This window comes from Delphinapterus leucas, chromosome 2 (assembly GCF_059928025.1).
Source record: "Delphinapterus leucas isolate spDelLeu-1000000601 "Yukka" chromosome 2, BTC_Dleu_Yukka2, whole genome shotgun sequence".
Classification (NCBI taxonomy): domain Eukaryota; kingdom Metazoa; phylum Chordata; class Mammalia; order Artiodactyla; family Monodontidae; genus Delphinapterus; species Delphinapterus leucas.
In genome coordinates, this window is record NC_143130.1 from 81805645 (window position 1) to 81826646 (window position 21002).

Genomic DNA, 21002 nt, shown 5'->3' on the forward strand with positions numbered 1-21002 from the left:
TCCTTTGGCTCTTCATTTGTACCTGCCTAAAAAGAAGCAGTATTTAGTTTTGGTTCTTTTTAATGCATTCATTTGTCAGTTTCAGACAAGGCCCAGAAAACAACATTTTTGCCTCATTGATGGCCCAATAGCAAAATGAATTGTAATTAGAAGTTTTTACTTCTGTACAAGCCTTCCTAACTATATAATAAAGCATAGGGGGAAAAATTCTATTTTTGCCATTATGCTGCTTGTGTAAATTTAAGAAACATTATCAGTGAAAAGCTTTTGTCTCTTGTTAAATGTAGGGAACCTTTTCCATAGCTAATGCTAGTAATTCATAGAGAACAAAATAAACAATATAAGTAAAAAGCAATTGAGTTTACTTTTTTCAGAGAGAAAAATATAAAGAGTTTGAGGGGGCTTCCCTGGTGGTGCAGTGGTTAGGAGTCCCCCTGCCAATGCAGGGGACATGGGTTCGAGCCCTGGTCCGGGAGGATCCCACATGCCACAGAGCATCTAAGCCCGTGCGCCACAACTACTGAGCCTGAGCTCTAGAGCCCGCGAGCCACATCTACTGAGCCCCTGTGCTGCAACTACTGAAGCCCACGTGCCTAGAGCCCATGCTCTGCGACAGGAGAAACCACCACAGTGAGAAGCCCGTACACCACAATTAAGAGTAGCCCCCGCTCACTGCAACTAGAGAAAGCCCACACGCAGCAAAGAAGACCCAACACAGCCAAAAAATAAATAAATAAATTTTAAAAAAAATAGGGGAAAGAATAAAGTGATGGAGGTAGCGGGGTAAGTTCTTTTGAAAGAAATGACATCTGAGCAGAGCCATATGGCTATCTGGGGGAAGTGCAAAGGCCCTGAGACAGAAGTGTGCTTGGCATTTTAGAGGAACAACAAGATGGCCAGGGTGGCTAGACAGAGTGAGGGGAAGTGGGAAATGAGGTGGGGAGGTTGCCAAGGGAAGACCTGGTAGGCCAGACTTCCTGGACCACGGATTTTTTTCTAAGAGGGATGGAAGACATTGATCTGATTTACATTTTGAAAGGATTACTTTGGCAACCCCCTAACAGCCTACCTGAAAAACTGACTATAAGGAAGTAAGAGCAGAAATTGGGAAACCACTTACTTTTTTAGTTTTTCTTTTTCTTAAAGTATATTTTATTTTATTATTTATTTTTGGCCACGCCATGGGGCATGTGGGATCTTAGTTCCCTGACCAAGGATCAAACCCATGCCCCTCACATTGAGAGCATGGAGTCTTAACCACTGGACCTCCAGGGAAGTCCCTGGGAAATCATTTAATTCGCAGGTGTCTGTGTGAGAGCTAATGGCAGTTTGGACAGGGATAATAACAAGGAAGGTAATAAGAAGCTATGAGAACATAATTTGAAGGAATAGTCTACTCGATTTGCCACAGATTGATGTGGGGTATAAGAAAAAAAAGAAACAAAATTGGTGGGGGAAATCAGAAGTTTGATTTTGAACATGTTACATTTGAGATGCCTCTTGGATGTCCAAGTAGAGAGGTTGAATAAGCAGTGGGAGGGTTAAGTTCATGGGAGAGGTATGGACTAGTGGTATAACTTAGAAGTCATCAGTATGTAGATGAAGTTAAGACTGTGGAATTGAAAAAACAAAATCACTTAGTATGGACAGAAGAGAGAAAGGTATAAGACTGCATACTGGGACTTTTCTCCAACTGTAAAATCTTACGCTTTGCTTTTTTAAAAATAAATTTATTTATTTAATTTTTGCCTGTGTTGGGTCTTCGTTGCTGCACGTGGGCTTTCTCTAGTTGTGATGAGCGGGGGCTACTCTTAATTGTGGTGTACGGGCTTCTCACTGCGGTGGTTTCTCTTGTTGCCAACAACGGGCTCTAGGCACGCAGGCTTCAGTAGTTGTGGCACATGGGCTCAGTAGTTGTGGCCCACGGGCTCTAGAGCTCAGGCTCAGTAGTTGTGGCTCACTGGCTTAGTTGCTCCACAGCATGTGGGATCTTCCCGGACCAGGGCTTGAACCCGTGTCCCCTGCATTGACGGGCGGATTCTTAACCACTGTGCCACCAGGGAAGCCCCCAGAGTCTAATATATTCTGAGAGGTTTTTTGTTTTTGTTTTTAGCATGAAACAGTGTTTTATTGTATAGGTTAAAAGCATTTGTAAGATTTGATAAATCTTTACTGAGTAGTTTATAAGTCAAGGTGCTCCAGAGAAAGAGAACCAGTAGTATTTGCATGTGTGTGTGTGTATGTATGTACAGATAGGTAGGTAGGTACATAGAGTCGGAGAGAGAGAGAGATTGAGATTGAAGGAACTGGGGCTGCTAAATCTGAATTTGCAGAGCTGGTCAGCAGGCTAGAAATTCTGACAGGAGTTGATGTTGAAGTCTTGAGCCTGGAGGCAGAATTCTTTCCTCTTCGGGGGTACTCAGTCTTTTTTCTTAAGGCTTTAAACTGATTCGATGAGGCCCACCCATATTATGGAGGGTAATTTGCTTTACTCAGAGTCTACTGGTTTAAACATTAATTTCATCTTAAAAAAGAAAACTTCACAGCCATATCTAGACTGGTGTTTGAGCTAGCAACTGGACACTATAGCCTGGCCACGATGATATATAAAACTGACCAGCATAAGTACCCATTAGGCACTAAGCATTGCTCTGGACAGTGGGGACACAGCAGTGAACTAAAGAGAGGAGGTCCCTGAGCCCCGTGAAGCTTGTGTTCTTGTAAAAGTCTGAATGTCATTTCCAGGGTGAGTTGGGGGTGGGAGGGGCAGGCAGAGGAGGAGCTGGGGAGGTTGGGGTCTGGGAAGCCAGGGAAGAGACACGTGATAGCATGAAGGTATGAGGTGATGATGTTAAGACTGGAGTGACAGCGGTGTGCCTGCAGTGGAAGGCGCTAATTGGAGGCGGAATGAATAGTAATTAGTATTTGCGGATGGACACCAACTCTTCATTTTGCAGAGAAGAAAACTCAGGTCTGGAGAGGTGATATGACAAGTTAAAGATATTGTGACATATGGTGACATTCTTTTCTTTTTCTATAAATGTATTTATTTATTTATGACTGCGTTGGGTCTTCACTGCAGTGCGTGGGCTTCTCATTGCGGTGGCTTCTCTTGATGTGAAGCACGGGCTCTAGGCTCGTGGGCTTCAGTAGTTGTGGCACGCAGGCTTAGTAGTTGTGGCACACGGGCTTAGTTGCTCCGTGCATGTGGGATCTTCCCGGACCAGGGCTCGAACCTGTGTCCCCTGCATTGGCAGGTGGATTGTTAACCACTGTGCCACCAGGGAAGCCCTGCTTTTATATTTTAAATGAACATCCCTTTGGTAACAAATGGCTCATATTTTAGTATTAGTTCAGTTGGTATTTACTGAGAATTATCTTGTGCAAAGCATTATGCTAGCCACCTTCAGCTGTTCACATGTGAAAAAAATTTCTGTCCTCCAGAAAGGGAAGAGAGGAGATCAGAGGTGAGGAGGAAGACTTACTTTCATTGAGTATATACACGTGTGTCAGACACTTGTCCATGGTAGTTCATTTAATCCATATAATAATTATATGAGGTGGGAATTATTGCCCCCACAAGGAAAGTAAAGTTCAGTGACATGCCCCAAGTTGCAAATTACTTAATTGGTAACATGCCAGGACTTGATCAACATTGATCCAACGCTGAGCCTGTTAACACTGTCCGGTTTGTGAAACTCCTAGTCTAGCTAAAAGTTCAGACGCGTGTAAAAGGCTGTAGACTGAAACAATCACACCAACTGGAATTTAGACCATTTGCTGAGAGAATATAGGGACAGTCAAATCACTTTAATATTTGGGAACTGGTTTAACTGTGCTCATATGGGAACCCGAATGTTATAGTTTCCTTTTTTTGTCGGAAGGAAGACTTTCTGTGGGAGAAAGGGGAATGTGCATACACACATATACACACACAGCTCATCCATTTGTAATGTTTAAATTAAGCGAAAGAATTTTAATTTCACTAGTGATTGACTTTGCCAAACACTTTCTAAAATTAAATGTAAAGTATTCTATGATAAAATGGAGACTCAATTTATTTATATGTTGGTAAAGAAATTGAAATGCTCTTCCATCTAGCTAATGGTAACATGTCACAATACGTTGTTGCTTTTTAATTCACCTGCCTAAGAGCAAGTGGCAGTGGAAAGACTCTTCCTGATTCTAAATAGGGGTCAGTGTGTTTATTCAACAGTTGTGTATTCAAGTAGCTCACACTCTTTCTAGGCCAGGTTGAAACCGGAGCACATGAGAGCAAACCGTGTTCAGCTCCTCGCACTGCCACTGGGTTCAGCTCCCTCCCACCATGTGACCTGCAGAGGTAGCCTCTGAGTCATGGCCTCAGCTCTAAGATCACCCTGCATTTCGCTTGCATAATGAAATATATTGTAGCAAGTGCACTAGAGTAGCCAGCTCTGAGCTGGCGGTGACAGCTACCAGCTGTTGTAAGCTCTCTAAAACTATTTATTGTAAGGGTGCCCTGCATCAGGAAAAAATGAGAAGAAATTACCCCAGGGAAGCTAGGTTTCCCTGTGAATATCCACCCATAAATGCAGTGCAAGAACAACTTACTAGCTGAATTTCTTTTATACCTGGTTTCTTAACATTAAGACTAATTCCTAGGATGGGATTCCCTTTGTAAGAAAAATACTTCAGTGCCGTGGCAGGACAAGAGCAGAAAGATACCTCAAGAAATAGCAGTGCCCAAATAGGAATCCTTCTTGGCAGTCATGCCATCAGAGAAGATACCTTTCAATACCAAATGTATATAAAATGAAATGATGATTCCTTTTGGAGAGAAGTAGATGCTAGCCAGGTTGCTGGTGATAATTTTGATAGTTAATCTGGGGTCTCAGCCTTCAACACCCTGAGGTTCCTACATAACTTTGGCATCTTCTTGCCTGTTTATATTCAGGAAATCTTAGATAATGATTAGGAGGGTGAAAAATATATTCATACTTTCAAAAATAATTGTTTCTAATTTAAGAAATAAGAACAAAATCATTTATCACAATTACTGTAAGTGGTTTAAACATTTCTAAAAGAAAAAAAAAAAAGATACTCATTGGAGTTCCCTGGCAGTCCAGTGGTTAGGACTCAGCGCTTTCACTGCAGTGGTCATGGGTTCAGTCCCTGGTCAGGGAAGTAAGATCCCGCAAGCGGTGAGGCGTGGCCAAAAAAAAAAAAGAGTCTCACGTTGGATTTTTTTTTTTTTTTTTTTTTTTTTTTTGCGGTACGTGGGCCTCTCACTGTTGTGGCCTCTCCCGTTGCGGAGCACAGGCTCCGGACACGCAGGCTCAGCGGCCATGGCTCACGGGCCCAGCCGCTCCGCGGCATGCGGGATCTTCGCAGACCCGGGCACGAACCTGTGTCCCCTGCATCGGCAGGCAGACTCTCAACCACTGTGCCACCAGGGAAGCCCTCACATTGGATTTTTAAAATCTACTTGTAATTGTTGAATCTGAGTTCATTGTGTTATTTTGTCTTTACCTATGTTTGAAATATTCCATAATAAAATGTTTTAAATTCTATTTGTATCCATACCTATTTAAAGAGTAAAAAATTACATATACGTTTATATATATTTTTTGGTAAAAAAGTGTGTATTTATATATATATGTATATACATATATGTATCCAAACAAAAATACGTGTTGATTTTACGAGCTACTCTTAAAACAAAATTACAGAGAAGGATTATATAGGGACAGTGTGCTTGGCACAATGTTAAATGAAAACTCTAGGATATAAAAATGCATGTAGTAAATATGTACTCACACATGTACAGTACACACATACATGTACACACACACAAATACACAAAAATGTTAACAATGGGAGATTGTCATTTTATTTATTTTACAGATGTTTTCTAATAAATGTGTTATTTTTATAATCAGAAAAATATTTTTAAAATAAAGGACCATGTTTGTGTGATTAAAAGAATAAATAAAAGATAGTTTACTTAATTTGTAATTGATATATTTATAGGGGCAATAACCATGGCTTTGCTAGAAAACCTTGTGGCAGGAAATATATACATTGTCAAGATATCTGCATCCAATGAGGTAGGAGAAGGACCCTTTTCAAATTCTGTGGAGCTGGCCGTACTTCCAAAGGAAACTCCTGAATCAAATCAGAGGCCCAAGCGTTTAGATTCTGCTGATGTCAAAGGTTTGTATACTGCCATAATCATTGATTTCCCTTAAGAAACGAAAACACACATTTTTTTCCAGCTCCTCTCTGCTTTATTTCTGCTCCTCCCGTGACCATATCCCTAAACCCATACTCGGCTCCTTGAATTCTTGCTGGCGAGGTTCTGATGTTGTGGAGCTGCATGGCTCTCCCTGCACTCCTAGAAGGAGAAAACACTTCCCTCAGAACTAACCACGGTTTTCAGACCACTGTGCCCCAGTTACTTCTCCTCCCAGCTGTGCATCCACCAAGACAGATGAGCCACACCACCCCTGAGCTGATGGGAGCAGGCGTCTGGGGGTTTGTGGAAATAAATGGCAGTGATGGTTGTGGTGTTCAAGCTAAGAAGAGCATGGTTTTCATTAAGAGTTTTCCCCACCAAAACAACAAACAAACAAAAACAAAAACCCCATCCTCTAGAGTGAAAGTTATTTCTCTCCAGAAAGCAATTGGAAAAAATACCTTTAAAGAGCCATTCTCACTCCACTCAGGGTATCGTCCTATTGTTCTGAAGGACGCCGGGGCCCCCTGTGACCCAGGACTAGACACCTCCTTTTTCCCCTCTCTGGGGGAGGGGGCCCGGGTGGCGATGCAGGGTGTGGCAGGGGCAGCTTCAGATTGAGGAGATGCCAGCTGAATTCAGGGCGGGATTAAAGGCTCTTAGTTCCTCAGAGGATACTCATTCAGTATTGTGTGCACTTTGGGGATGGATACTGGGAAGGAGAGAGAGAAACAAAGAGAAGGGCAGGGAAGTCAGATTTAAGCACAGGAAGGAGGTAGCCACAGTAGCTGCCATATCATCAGGGGAAGCAGAGAGCAAGGCTCGTATTCGCTTCTCAGATACCTTGCTAGTCAAAGTGCCTAGAGACCAGCAGCGTAAATGGCACCTGGGAGCTTGTCAGACATGCAGAATTGTGCGTGGACTCTACCCCAGACCTCGTGAATCAGCATCTATCTGCATTTTAACATATCCCCTAGTGACTCTTATGCACATTAAAGTTTGAGAAGCACTGCTGTGTAAATGAAAATGCATAAATGGAAAACTAGTCTTCAGTATACAGATCTGATTTTAAGGTAATATGACATGAAAGCTACCCTTTGGCCTATCAGTGAACATCTATGCCTTGTGCCTTTTAGCGTTATAAATTATGAACTGATGTTCATGTTTGATATAATAATACCTAGAACTCATATTTAGAATCTTCAATATGAGAAGATAAGCCAATTTTAAGGTCACTGATAAAAGAGTAATATGTCTTTTTTGCTTAGACACAGATACTGTCAAAAGTTTTCCTATGAGAGGAAGACAGATTATTGAAAAGCTAATATCTGAGAATTACGATAAATGGAATCATTTACTTTTCTCATTGACTCTGAGTACATGTGTTTCCCCTTCCAGTTTATTCAGGCTATTACCATCTGGACCAAAAATCAATGACCGGCATTGCTGTAGGTGTTGGCATAGCCTTGACCTGCATCCTCATCTGTGTTCTCATCTTGATATACCGAAGTAAAGCCAGGTGTGTTTCCATTGCTAGAGATGTTGATGTGGTTAAAAAACATTTAAATTACAGTAACCACAGAAACAAGTTGAAATCAAGTGCCTTTTAGAGTAACTGGGATTTTCCACTTTAAAATGAATGTATTATTACTTGGGTTCTTACAGCTATAGAGATGTGCTCACTTTGGAAGATTATTCTCTCACCATTTGAAAAAAATTACTGTACCAACAAAATACTCTTCAATGAGGACCTAAGTTTTCTCATTTCCTTGGTATTTTGAGAAACACAAAGTATATCCTTTGGATTTTTTAAAAAAATAACCCACTTAATATGATGTATCTGCTGATCGAGGGATTCCTTACTTCCTGGAATATTTTCATATTTAAGTAGCCTGAAATGTCTGAGTCACTTGAGAGCTCTACCCTCACCACCACAGGTCATATGTTTGGGCTTCTCCAGACATGGATTAAAACAAATGTAATAACTAGGGATTAGTTGTCTATAAACTCTTGTCAGGCAATTTTATCCGTGCTTTTGACTTCAGCTAAATTCTCAGCATTCAGTGAACCTCTCTGTTTCTAACCTTTTATATTTTGGCTTTTGCTTTCATTTATTAAGGTTCTTTATTTAAAAAAATCAAAGTCAAATACACATCATTTTTAGGTAATCTCCATCACTAGACTCTCTGCATTATCATAGGTTTTTCAGAGTTTATTCTGTATGTTTTTGGTACTTGTGCATAGAAACACATTCAGAAAACATGTTAAAGAATTTTAAAGTTTTTTGTATATGGAACTGGCTTAATTTTACTGTCCAAGTTTCTCACTTCAAGAATTTTTTAATGAAATCTTTATGTACATTGTTTTAGTGATGCCTAAATCTTGCATAAGTGCTACTGTAAATTTGTCATCATTAATTGTTACGTTAGTGTGACAATCTGCAGACCTGAAGGAGAGCATGTAAATTTTTTAAACTACAGTTTCTGCATATATTATAAATAAGCGACAATAATAAATAATAGTACTTTATAAATATTAAGGTTTTTACTAAGTGTAAAGAGTAATTTTATATAAACAGACATTGGGACAAAAAAAACAAGCCTTCTCACATCATAAAAGTTTGCAGCAGTGAGCTGGAGTTATAATCTAATAGTTTCTAAAGATATTTGAGAAACAAGCATTAAGGAACTCCATTGTTTGCAAAGTTGTGAACTTCCCAGATTTCACCAAATTTGGTACATTTACTTCTCTCTTCTTGTGGACTTAGAAAATTTCCTTTTCTTGCAATATTTCAGGAGATCAACTGCCTCCAAGACAGCACAGAATGGAACTCAACAATTATCTCATACCAGTGCCTCCCTAGCCAATGGAAATGAAGTAGGAAAGAACCTGGAAGGAGCTCTAGAAAATGAAGAGTCCTTAATGCCAATGATCATGCCGAACAGCTTCATTGATGCCAAGGTACTCTGAGCTGAGCGACTGTTGTGCTACATAATCTCTCCTACCATTCATCTTATCTTTATGCGTAAAATCTTTTTACCAAAAAATTGTATGTTGAGTGTATTGTGTCCATACTTCACATAATGAAATGTGAAACCGTTTCACCCAGATCCTTCCTTGCATACAATATTTGGGGAGAAGATACGGATAGATAAAAGAATAAAAGATGAAGATAAATAAAATATGAGAAAGTAGCATAAATTCAATTAGTTTGGATTATGTGGAGCTGAGATGTCTTAAATAAGGACATCAAGGTCATCAGTCCATATTTACTACAATTTGGATTGTTGTGTGTATACTGGATGGAAAATTTTTTATTAATCCATTCTCAACTTAGTTTATTTGATTTTAGAACTAAATGGAGCATCAGAACATTCCAGGTGTGAATGAAAATTTTCTAAATACAGAGTATATAAATAGATGTCTCAAGATCCTACCCTGTACGGCCTTAGGAAGTTGGATATAGTAAAGAGATGTCATTGGAGGATAATACTTCATGTCCTTTCCACTATGTGTAATAATAGTACAGCGATAAGCATTATGAATACCAACTGAAAATTATTTTTAGTCACGTTGCAGCGTTAGCTATCGTGCATTACTATAATAGCCCTCATAACAAATGTGCTGTAAATTAAGTATCTGCAAACTATAGCCCAGCCCAGGCCAGCCTGCAGTCTGTTCTTGTGTGGTCATCTCTGAGCTAAGTATGTTTTTCACATTTTTAAAGGGTAGTTTGGGGGGAACAAAAAAGGAGGAAGAGGAGAAAATGCAGCAGAGGGCATGTGTGGTCTGCAAAGCCTAAGACATTTACTATCTGCCCCTTTACAGGAAAAGTTTGCCAAATCCTGCTATAAATTCTTCTTCCCCAACCTTTCCCTAAAATTCAGAATACCAAAAATATTAAAAAATTTCAGGCAATTTTGATGTTAAATTTTATATAATTATATTTAGCAGATGCAATTTACGTGTATCTAGCACAGTGCTATATACTATATACATTATGGGTAAATAATAGTAAATTGATTTTTGCTACTCCTGTTGTCTTTTTGTTTGCAACTTAATTTAGCTTTTATTTTCTGATACAAATGTAAGCCATTTAATTTATTTCAAATTAATCTAGAACATTAGAACTTAAAACTTTTAAATAAGCACAGAAAGTACCAAAATACACTGTCATTCTGTTATTACTAACTTGGAACTAGACATGAGAAAGGATTGAAGAGAAGTGAACTGGGGAGGAAGGCATGGGAAGAGAGAGGGAGAATCTAAAATGAAAGGAGACAGAGCAGAGTGGGGGCCTGAATTGAAGCAGAGAAGCCAGTTTGGAGGCCAGGTCTCTGAATTCCCTTGGGTTAGCCTAAGAGCTGATCCCCCGTCTATTGCCATTTTGTTGAGCATATGTGGGCCCATTTTTCTCTTCCTAAATCCTTTTTAAATTTTTCAACCATGTGGAAAGGTTGAAAAAATTTAATAAATGCACAAATAATTGTCAGTATCTTTTCATACTTTTGTATCTCTCTCTCTATATTTTTGTTTCCTCTGTCATTTGAAAATAAGTTTTGGAATCCTTACACTTCACCCCAAATACTTCAGCATATATATCTCTCTTAGGAATAAACCTATTATATCTTTTTGATCACGAACAAGTACCCTGTATTTGTTGTGTGCTTCTAGTGTAAAAGAAGAAATAATAATGTCTGTGATCATTTTTTTCTTTTAACATTTAAAAATTTTGTGTACTACTTGTAATAAACTGAAATCTATAATATGTGCATTTTCCCCTTTTATATCTCCAGGGAGGAACTGACCTGATAATTAATAGCTATGGTCCTATAATTAAAAACAACACTAAGAAAAAATGGCTTTTTTTCCAAGATTCTAAGAAGATAAAAGCTGAGCAGGTAACTCACCCATTAAATGGAAAAAATCTTTTGCTACCCCTGGTATATGAGATGGTAATTTTAAAAAGAGGAAAATGTAAGTGAGTTTTTTTTTAACTTCTTTGTTCTTTCTAGCCATGATTTTATTAATTTGGGGCATGACTCTATGGAAAGCCATGGGGATTGATGCCCGAAGTGACAATTGGAATAGTAATCAGAGCTGTGGTTTTCAGTGGGAGTTGAGGGGCAATGGAGAAAGGGATGGGGCAGGAGCCTTCCTCAAAATCACTGAAGAAGCCTTTTGACATTTCACTTGCCCCAGTAATTCTGATGTGTTCACACTCCTCGGAGAACCACTGACCTAGACAGTTCCTTCATCATGATCTTTTACCCATGTACTCGATCAGTTTGCTAGCTCAGCACACACACAATATGCAAAACCAGATTTGTTATTTTTCAAGAGCACTCTGTTATCACTGATGGTGTTTTATGTATTTTTACCCAGCCTCAAAGAAGATTTACTCAAGCGGTCTGCTTTTACCAGCCAGGCACTACCGTATTAATCAGTGACGAGGACTCCCCCAGCTCCGCAGGTCATACAGCCAGCTTCCCAAGACCCTTTGGTGTTGCAACTGATACTGAGCATTCAGCGAATAGTGAAGGCAGCCACGAAACGGGGGATTCTGGAAGGTTCTCCCATGAGTCCAATGATGAAATACACCTGTCCTCAGTTATAAGTACCACACCCCTGACCCCCAGTTCCTTCACTGGCACTGATTCGAGTGGGGATCCCTCGATGAGAAAGTGTGAAGAACATGCAGTGCCATCAGATGCTGAGCAGATTTCCTCTTCAGTTCCTCAGCCACCATCTGCCATGCTCTGCTTTGATAAAAAGGATTTTCCAATCTAGATAGCCACGTCCAGGTATTCTCACCTTTAAGTCTTTTCGAAGGACAGTGAACAGGGAGCCAAAGCCTTTTGTGAAAATCATGATATCTTATTGGGTATTTCACCTTTTTTGAATGTGTTTTTTTTTTTTTTATCTTTAAGCTCACGTATTTTGAATGTTTCAGTGTCAGCAATGTGAAAAGACAGTCAAGATATTTGACTGGATTATGAAATATATCACTGGAGCAAAGGGAAGACTTCTGAAAGCCCCTTTGCTGACTATCTACCTCAGTTTGCCACATGGCAAACTCAGAAGACAACTTTGTTACCTCATTTGTTGTGTTAGTTTCTCAGCTACATAACCGATGACTTCCTAGTCGCGTTTTGTTTTCATTGCTGTATGTGTAATGTGTGTGATCAAAGGAGTCATATAGGTAGATGAGTAAGAATGTTTATCTGAAGCTCTGATTTAAGAAACAACAGCAACAAACTATGACCTCTGTATGGTTTGGATAATTTAACACCTCCAACTGTGAGGACTGAAACCGCAGAGAAAAGTGGGACTGTTGACTTTACTGAATGACCAAAACAAAAAAGCATATCTCTTTTGAGAATAGAACTGTTCAGTAGCATACAGGGACTCCTATTGCTTCTAGAGCCTTTATGTTGTGGGCATTAGAGTCTTGAGTGCTTTATCTGCTGTATCCCAAACCTCAGCCTGCCTAGAAGCCGTGCCTTTCCTACCTGCTCCTTTGCCTGACAGTTGGCCAAAGGCTGCACTGTCTAGTTTGCAAAGCATCCTCAACCTTTCCAGAATTAGTTGCAAAACTCCTTGCAGGAAATAGACTTCCAAAGAGAACAGGTTAGGGTTGGTGTTTTGTGTTGTTTTTTTTTATCCCAGCTTGGCTTAAAGGGGTAAAGAGGTTTCATTAAATATTAATAACGAAGATAAATGCAGCAGTAGACAGTAAAATGAACTTGAGGTTATCACGGTAACAGTGCCTTCCATTATATATTATGAAGTTCTTTGCCTTATACCTTTTTAATATTCATGAAGTTGTTCAGGATAAGAGTACAGAAAGTTGCCTTAAGAGTTTCTTGGATTTTATCAGTAACTCTTTTGATGTACAGTATTTTATCAAAGCATTTTGGTTTGTTTTTATGCAGGTTTTGTTTAGGGATAAGTATTCAGATCTCTACCAACTTGGTTGTATTTTCTTGAATTCTTAAGAGAATTTGGTACTCTGTTTAATCTTCCTTCAGTGTCAATGCTGTGAATGAGGAATGCTAACCCCAGGAGTGAGTTAATCCTCTTGCTGGTTTGAAATCAGTAAACTGTTTACTTAGCCACATAGAATAGGCCTTCTTTCAGTAATGAGACAGTTACCTGTTAGGTGCCCAGCAGTGAGAGACAATAAAGAATTAAATACATGGTGTAGAGAAGGGACCCCCTTTTCCTTTTAAAAGTATTTCTTCAAATTATCTGGAAATGACTTTTGAGCCGCTTTTTAAAAGGAATCTTAATGGGTATCCCCCTTGAAACCTTTTATTTGTGGAATTGGGGTTCATGTTAAATGGTGTTCTAAAGTCAAAAAAATGTTACTGGACGACAGTCCCACCTCTGTCATCTTCTATCCCAGTGTCTGATGACACAACATTTTTTGGTTGTTTTTTAATCTGTAGTTTTGTGCCAAATTGGATGTGTTCAGAAGTAGACCAACATTAATTGCTAGCATGCGCTTCTGAACTAAATTCACAGTCCCCCATTTAGTTATCTAAGTATGGGCTTGATGGCAAAACAAAAAAGCAGAGCTTTAGGTGAACAATCTGAGGCCAGGAAAAATGCTGCTCCTGCCTTTATAGCTCCTGTTTATACTACCTCCTTTTAAACTTATTCTAGTGTTATTTTTTTTTTCCTGTACTCAGGGAACGTTTTGTGACTTTCGAGCTGCCTCATGGAAGCATGGGCAAATTGACAGGGTATGGCGTTTTGGGGTTCATAAGTAGAATTATGTGAGGCCAACTTTTATCAATATCTAAATCTAAGGACTACAGTGAGTTCATTTTATGTTTTTAAACTTTCGTTACAAGGCAAACAGAATCTAAAGTTGAAACGTCATCCATCATGTCTAGGACTCTATTAACTGGAATCATTTTAAAAGCCTAAAATGATGATCTGAAGTCCTTAAGGAAAGTATTTTGTTTGTCTTGTTTTTGATGAATAGGCCCACAGTTATTGTAGATCTTTAGGCTATAACTGTTTGCTAATTATTTACCAGTACATTTTTCACTCTTTCACCTTTTCATTTTGTTCTTATGTAAGATTTTTTCATAATAATCCTATTACCAAAGAATTCTCAGTAGAAAGTGAAAATTTGACTATGATTTCCCCCCAAATTTAATTAACTAGAAACATCTATAGGTATGACGCTTATACAAGTAGTTACTAACCCGGAATAATAGGGTTTATCTTGATTGTTGTAGTTGATTAGACTAGTAATTTTAACTACCTTATTGTTACCAGAGCATTTAAAATAATTTCTTTACCAGCAGATAGTTCCAAAGAATTTCAAGTGTAATTTTTTTTTCTTCAGCAAGTAAATCTTCAGCTCTACAGTATTAAAGTATTTTGAAATTGTTGAAACTACTTGTTGTAGAGAAAAAAAAGTCTTTTCACCAAAGATAAATATTCTGGTCTCATTGAATAAGGTATTTAGTGAACACCAAAGACTTCTTTTTACTTGGCCAAAGCTAGCTTCTTTGAAGTCTTAAGTATGAAATTGTAACTAAAATGTGAAGGTTCTCTTTCATCTCTCATAGTGGTGTTACTTCATGGTATTTTCACTCTGAAGGGGCTAATATGCAAATAGTAACTATTTTCTTTTCCAAAGACTTATTTGCTGTAAGTACTAATACGTGCATGTCATTTTTATGCCAAATATTACAAGATACTGCTCATCAGTATTTTCATACCAAAGATCATGCAAATATATAGATTAGCCTGTAAGTAAGGAAAGATGAGCAGATTTGAAATAAATTTATTTAGAGGCTGATAGGGAATCTAGCTTTAGTAGCAAAAGATATCAAAGGGCTAAGTTTACATAATTAAAAGCAATACAATTATATTGGTATTTATCAGTGTTTTAATTCACGTACTTTTTATCAACAAATTTTTAGAAAACCAAAGATATTTAAGGTGATGTCCACATATAGGCAGATTTAGTTGTACATTAAACCATTGTTTCTTGTTTTTATGTCAACCAAACTTGTCTCTCCAGAACCCTGTCTGTATACAAATAGCATACATAGGGACTTCCCATTAAATCTGCTGATTCAGCCACAGGATGTTTTTGCCAAATGATGTGATACTTTCCTAAGCACCTTGAGTGTGAGATGTCAACAGAAATACCAGCAGGCTTTTCCACTGCAGAGCATTATGGCAACCCCTGAATCAGTCTGTGCTGTCTTCCTCCTGCTTAAAGCATTATGTGGTTAACTCTGAAGGCTTAAGGCAGTCCCTTAATAATAGGGATGTTCTCATCTCTGGGGAGCAATGGGATATAACAGGGAAAAGAATCATATCACTGTTTTAAGTGGCTGTTCTTTGCTCTTTAAAGTTGTCCATAAATTGAAATATTTTAATTGCATCAAGGGAACAAAAATCTTTTTCATGAAATCTGGAGTTTTATATTTTGATTAACCTAAAACTAAGGACACAGCTTTATCCACTAAGTGGCTTTAAAAAATCAGTTTTGGCACCCCGGGGAAATTAGATCCTCAGTGAAATGCTTTTTATTTGCTTTTGCTTCAAACAAGCGCAGTGCCAACGCTGGGAACAATGACAGTGATTTGCATTGGTGTGTCTTGGCTGCATTAAGGACATATGCCTGAAACTTGCTCATGTTGACAACTCAGGGTCATTGTTCAAGTCGATGAAGGCACCTTTGGAAACAATTGAGTGTCACAAAAAAAGATGATTTGAAAGGTTTTTTTTTTAAACGCTAGAATATCCAGATGTGGTTCCATCTCAGCAGTGGCTGTAGTGATTCACACATACTCTTCTATTTCATTGAATATAAATGTTTAATACTGAATGTAAAAAAAGAAAAAAAGTGCCAATACATCGAAAGAGGCATGATTTAAGACTAAACATGTATGTTGTAGACTTTGTTCCTGACAATGTGGCACATGGGTCTCTGGTAAAATTGCTTTGGTTTAATAGTCATAATTTCTGTGGGCTGTGAGCACAGAGCACAGGGTTCTGGAGATCACCATACACAACCAGTTGTCTAATTGTGAATTTTATTGATGTTTAGAAGAACACATACCTAGAATTCTGTGTGAAGTTGATTTATGCTCAGGACATAAGATCACAGGCTAATGCAATGTGTATGTTTGCAGGCTTTAATCTCCTCAGGCGGTTTCCCTTGGTAAGCCTTTGAAGCTGTTTAAGATAAACATGACAGCCTTGCATTTTTACCAGGCAGATACTGTATTATTTTCTTATTGCTGCTGAAATGAGTTACCACGAAGTTGGCCTTGAAGCAACACAAATTTATTATCTTACAGTTCTGTAGGTCAGAAATCTGACACAGGTCTCAATGGGATAAAATCAAGGTTTGTTTCCTTGTCTTTTCTGGATTTTAGAAACTGTAGACCCCACCCCCTATTCTCTCTGACCCCACTTGCATTATCATATCTCTTTTTCTGACCCCAACGGGGAAACATTCTCCAGTGTTAAGGACTCACGTGATTAGTTGGGGCCCATCTGGATGATCCAGGGTACTCTCCGCATCTGAAAATTCTTAACTTAATCACCTCTGCAAAGTCCCTTTTGCCCTGTATGGTAACATATTCAGAGTCCAGGGATTTGGGCGTGGACTTCTGTAGGTGGCCGTTCTCTTACGTACAACAGATATATTATTTCTGTAGAATTCTGATCTCCATAAAATGTCTATAGCATTACAGAGATTGAAAGTGTGAAGCCATGTGCCCTTTAGTGATCTTCAAAATGTCAAAGTATGAAAACCTTGGCTTATCGCCTATTGAATGTTTACATTAAACTTTCTCTCTAAATCACTTGCAAAAACAGTTCGGCTTTAAACTTTTTGAATATGTGCTTTGTAAGTTAACATCTCAGCTCTAGGTGTTTAACAGAAAGTTTCCTAATATTTGACTCTATGGAATTTCATCAGATATTTTTGAAAACTGTTCATGTTATAGTTGAGCTTTCTCCTTTTCTCTTAAGTGATTACGTCGGTGGGGTAGGGTTGGGGGAAAGACCTCAAACGTAGGAACTCAGATTAGATGCACAGGACCATGCTCAAGTTCATTCTTCATTTTCTTTTAAAAGCATTTTGCAACATTCACTCTTTCTGACTTTTAAATTGGGTTTATTTCTTCAGCTTCACCAGCCACTGTTTGGTTTTCAGTTTGATAGCCTCTTGATTTTCCATCAGCCTTAGCAAGAACCTCCACTTATACTTAGCAGCATGTACAACTCCTAGGAAATTTTGTCTTTGTTTTCTTTGATTTCAATTGTCCCTTTTCCTAGATAGCTTTAGATCCCACAGCTCTAGTTTGTTCTGATTCCTGGATCATGTCAAGTCAAGCCTTCTTTCAGATTTGAAGGATAATTTATAATTATACCCTAAGTTTCAGCATTTCTTCAATGAATGAAACAAAGCTATCTCCATCATGGGGTAGAGACCGTGATGATATTCTGAGTAAGGTTAAGAGTGCTGGTCATTTTTCAGCCACTTCTGACTCTACTCCTTAGGAAGGGATAAGGCCATTTACTGAGCGTATGCGATGTGCCAAGCACATCTTCATCCCTGCACACTGCTACATTCTGCAAGGCAAGTATTATTCCCATTTTAGAGATCAGGAAACAGGTTTAAAATGTCTAACTTGCCAAAGATCACAGCTAGTAAGTGGCTTAGCCAAGATACAAACCCAAGTTGGTCCAACTTCAGGGTTTATAGGATTTCTACTATGATAACATCATCTCAGCTAAGACATGATATTTAATTACCTAGGCTCATAGTGCCTTCCACTGTGTCAACACAACCTGTCCACACAGTCATAGCCAATCAACAGAGAGAAGTCTGTCTTAGTTACGTTCATTTATTCAAGGAGGAATTTAGGAGGCTGGGCTATAACTCACTCCTTGTCATCTCGTAAACTCCCTTCTTTCCTCGTTTAAAACCTTCTATTTCTCTTAGCCGAAACTGTGTCTGAAAGCTGATGCTTGTGCCTAGAGTTGCAGTAAACAAGGTAGGCATGGTTTCTGTAGTCCTTATCTGTTCAAGCATTTCCTTATTAGACTAGGTGTTCAGAATTTAATTTTATCTTTCGTAATTTTTCTGTAGTCCCCATATCTAAATAGAAATTTATTAACTAGAAAAAGCCAGGTGTGTAAGCAGTCATCCTTTCTTGCTAGATCTGAAGAGCATATTTGTTATTTGAATTCAACCTAATTAATTTAGGAGAGAGCAAAGTTGAGGAGAATCATATAGTAGGACAAGTATAAGGTTAGTCTTTGGCACACCTAAATTCTAGTTTTTGACCATTTTGCGAATTGTTTGGTAGGAACATTCTTAACCTATTTTTGTTCCTTTTCTTAACATGAAGTAAGGATACTTTGTTGTGCAGAATGAAGCAGTAGTACTTTGAAAACTTAAAAGTGTAGATAATTATAATCCAAAAGTCATTTCTATAAGGCTGTGAAACATATCTTAACAGATTTTTTTGTTTTACAGGGCAGCCTTTCCAATTACAATTTTGCCTGTGCTAAAATGAAAAATGTTTGCTTTCCTGTATACGCACCAAAAAAACAGAAGAAAGTGGTGGATAAAAGATGTAGACTGGGATTTAAACACTCATCTTTAATGTAGGTAAATCTGTAAGATGAATAGGGGAATTTACAGTGCTTTTGAGAGCACTAAACATGAAATCATCTTACCCTAATTTAAATCTTTCATTTTTTGATATCTTGGCTTTTAAAGATCTCTCTCTTAAGGAGAGAGTCAAATATCCCCAGAGGGGTAGTAGATGGGTAAGACAGAAGTGCATTTTTAGGATTCTTCTCTAACAGATCTACTTTTTCAAGATTATGGAGCATTTCTAAATTTATTTAAACTATTTGGAATAAATTTTAGGGTAACACCTACTGGCACCTAATTCTAGTTTACTCAAGTCAACCTTTAAGGCTATTGACAAGAAATATACGATTATCATCTTTTTTTAGAGAAAGGAAATACTTTACCTAACTTTTTCTTGAACCAGCCAATATCACTCTTAGTAATCCATGAGATTTTGAACACCTTTCTTGATTTACTCAGGTTTATATCTTGTAAGTAGTTCATGGTATGTAGACACAGTCCTAACTTACAAACTTCATCTTTAAAAATGTATGTTACAGAAGTTTCTTTTTCTACAGAACTGTCCTTTAAAATAACAAAAATACTTAAAATTTTTACCTAAAACATTTTTCTCCCTATTACCACATTCTTCATTCTGTTTGCAAGTGAAAATGATTACCGATGATTAGCAGCATGAGCCTGTTACAGAAATTTGCAAAGCCTGAATACACACACATTGCCTTAGCCTATCAGTAGACTGGAGGACATATATTAAGTAAGTTTGTCTGTCTGTTGCTGTTGTTGGACAAAATTTTATGTCTGTGTATGTGCGATTTTTTTTCTATTTTCTTTGAAGATGTGAATTAAATGAAAGTGTGGGAGCCAGTTATATTGTTTCATATTATGGGTGTTCTGGATCCTTTCACTCTGTATACAATTTTCTTGTAAGGGCAGCATTTGCAGACTAGCTAATGGACTCTAGAGCTGAGCTATTTTAATTTTATACTTGACTCAGGGGATCAGCTCTGTGAACTCCATTGCATGAAGAAAGCAAATGTTTACCTTGATTTTGAATGTACCTTTTTAATGTCTTCTGAAAACATATTTTGCTTAATAATGTGGGTTTGTTTTCCTTTTCTAGCATCATAGTAAGTATTGCCTAGTACTTTCCCCCTCCCCAGGATAGTTTATATACTATCCTACAGATCATGCCAAAAATGAATAAAAGTTTAAATGCCAAAATGTTTATAAAACTGCTGTCTAAATACTGATTGATTGCACAGTTTAAATAAAAGTTTTCCTTAGTTAAAAAAAGAAATAAAAATGTTTTCTTTTACTCTTCACTTTTGGGTGATAGAAAATGAAAACTTTGAGTTTATAGAATGATGGCTTTCATATCCTGGGATGGGATGATCATAGAGTCTACTCCAAGCAGTAAGAATAGAGCCTATTTAACGCATCTAAGAATTGTTTTCATCTGGCATTTACTGAATAGCAACAAGGAAGTAACAGTTTTCCCGTTCCAGTAGATGATTGCTCACCTCAGGAACTAAATAGCCTAAAAGCTATGGGTCATCCAGATAGACACATTTCTAATTCAGGTTAAATTTTTGGTTTTTTAATATTATAAAAAATGGTTAAGAAATATTGAAAATACTTCCACTTAAAAAATCTAGAAATAACAGGTAAAATATGACCCAGACAAGCTTTGTAAGATAGCTGAATTCTTATTTTTTAAAAACTCCCAGTTTGGGAGGGGAACTGAAAAACAGAACAGGAACTTCTTGAAAGGATATTGTGCTGACTGTGGAGGACATGAAAGAAAGAATTGAAACATTAGAGAACAATAAACTATATATTTAAAAAAAAGAACAAGTACATTAAAAAAAAGAAATGAATGGAATTCCCAGAAATTAAAAAAAAATGTCACTGAACATTTGAAAATCTGTTAAATAGCATATCAAATACACTGAAAGAATATTCTAAAACTGGAAGATAGATGTGAGGAAATTATCCAGGATGCAGCACAATAGATAAACAGAAAATATAAAAGAGATAAACAGAAGATTCAACATACATCTGACAGTCATTCTAAAATGAAGGGGAATGAAGGCTAAACAATTTTCAAAAATAATATGACTAATTTATGAAATC

General features: G+C 37.8%; 1 protein-coding gene across 1 annotated transcript in view; it reads left to right on the forward strand.

Annotated features, from left to right (window-relative positions):
- The window catches only part of PRTG (protogenin), a 129262-nt gene extending 115362 nt beyond the window's left edge, over positions 1-13900 (forward strand). Inside the window, exons 16-20 of the mRNA XM_089907180.1 lie at positions 6013-6195; positions 7616-7736; positions 9013-9178; positions 11014-11118; positions 11603-13900. Coding sequence (XP_089763306.1) covers positions 6013-6195; positions 7616-7736; positions 9013-9178; positions 11014-11118; positions 11603-12007 — 980 coding nt within the window. The 3' untranslated portion in view covers positions 12008-13900. The remainder of the gene's footprint in view (positions 1-6012; positions 6196-7615; positions 7737-9012; positions 9179-11013; positions 11119-11602) is intronic.
- The last annotated feature ends 7102 nt before the right edge of the window (positions 13901-21002 follow it).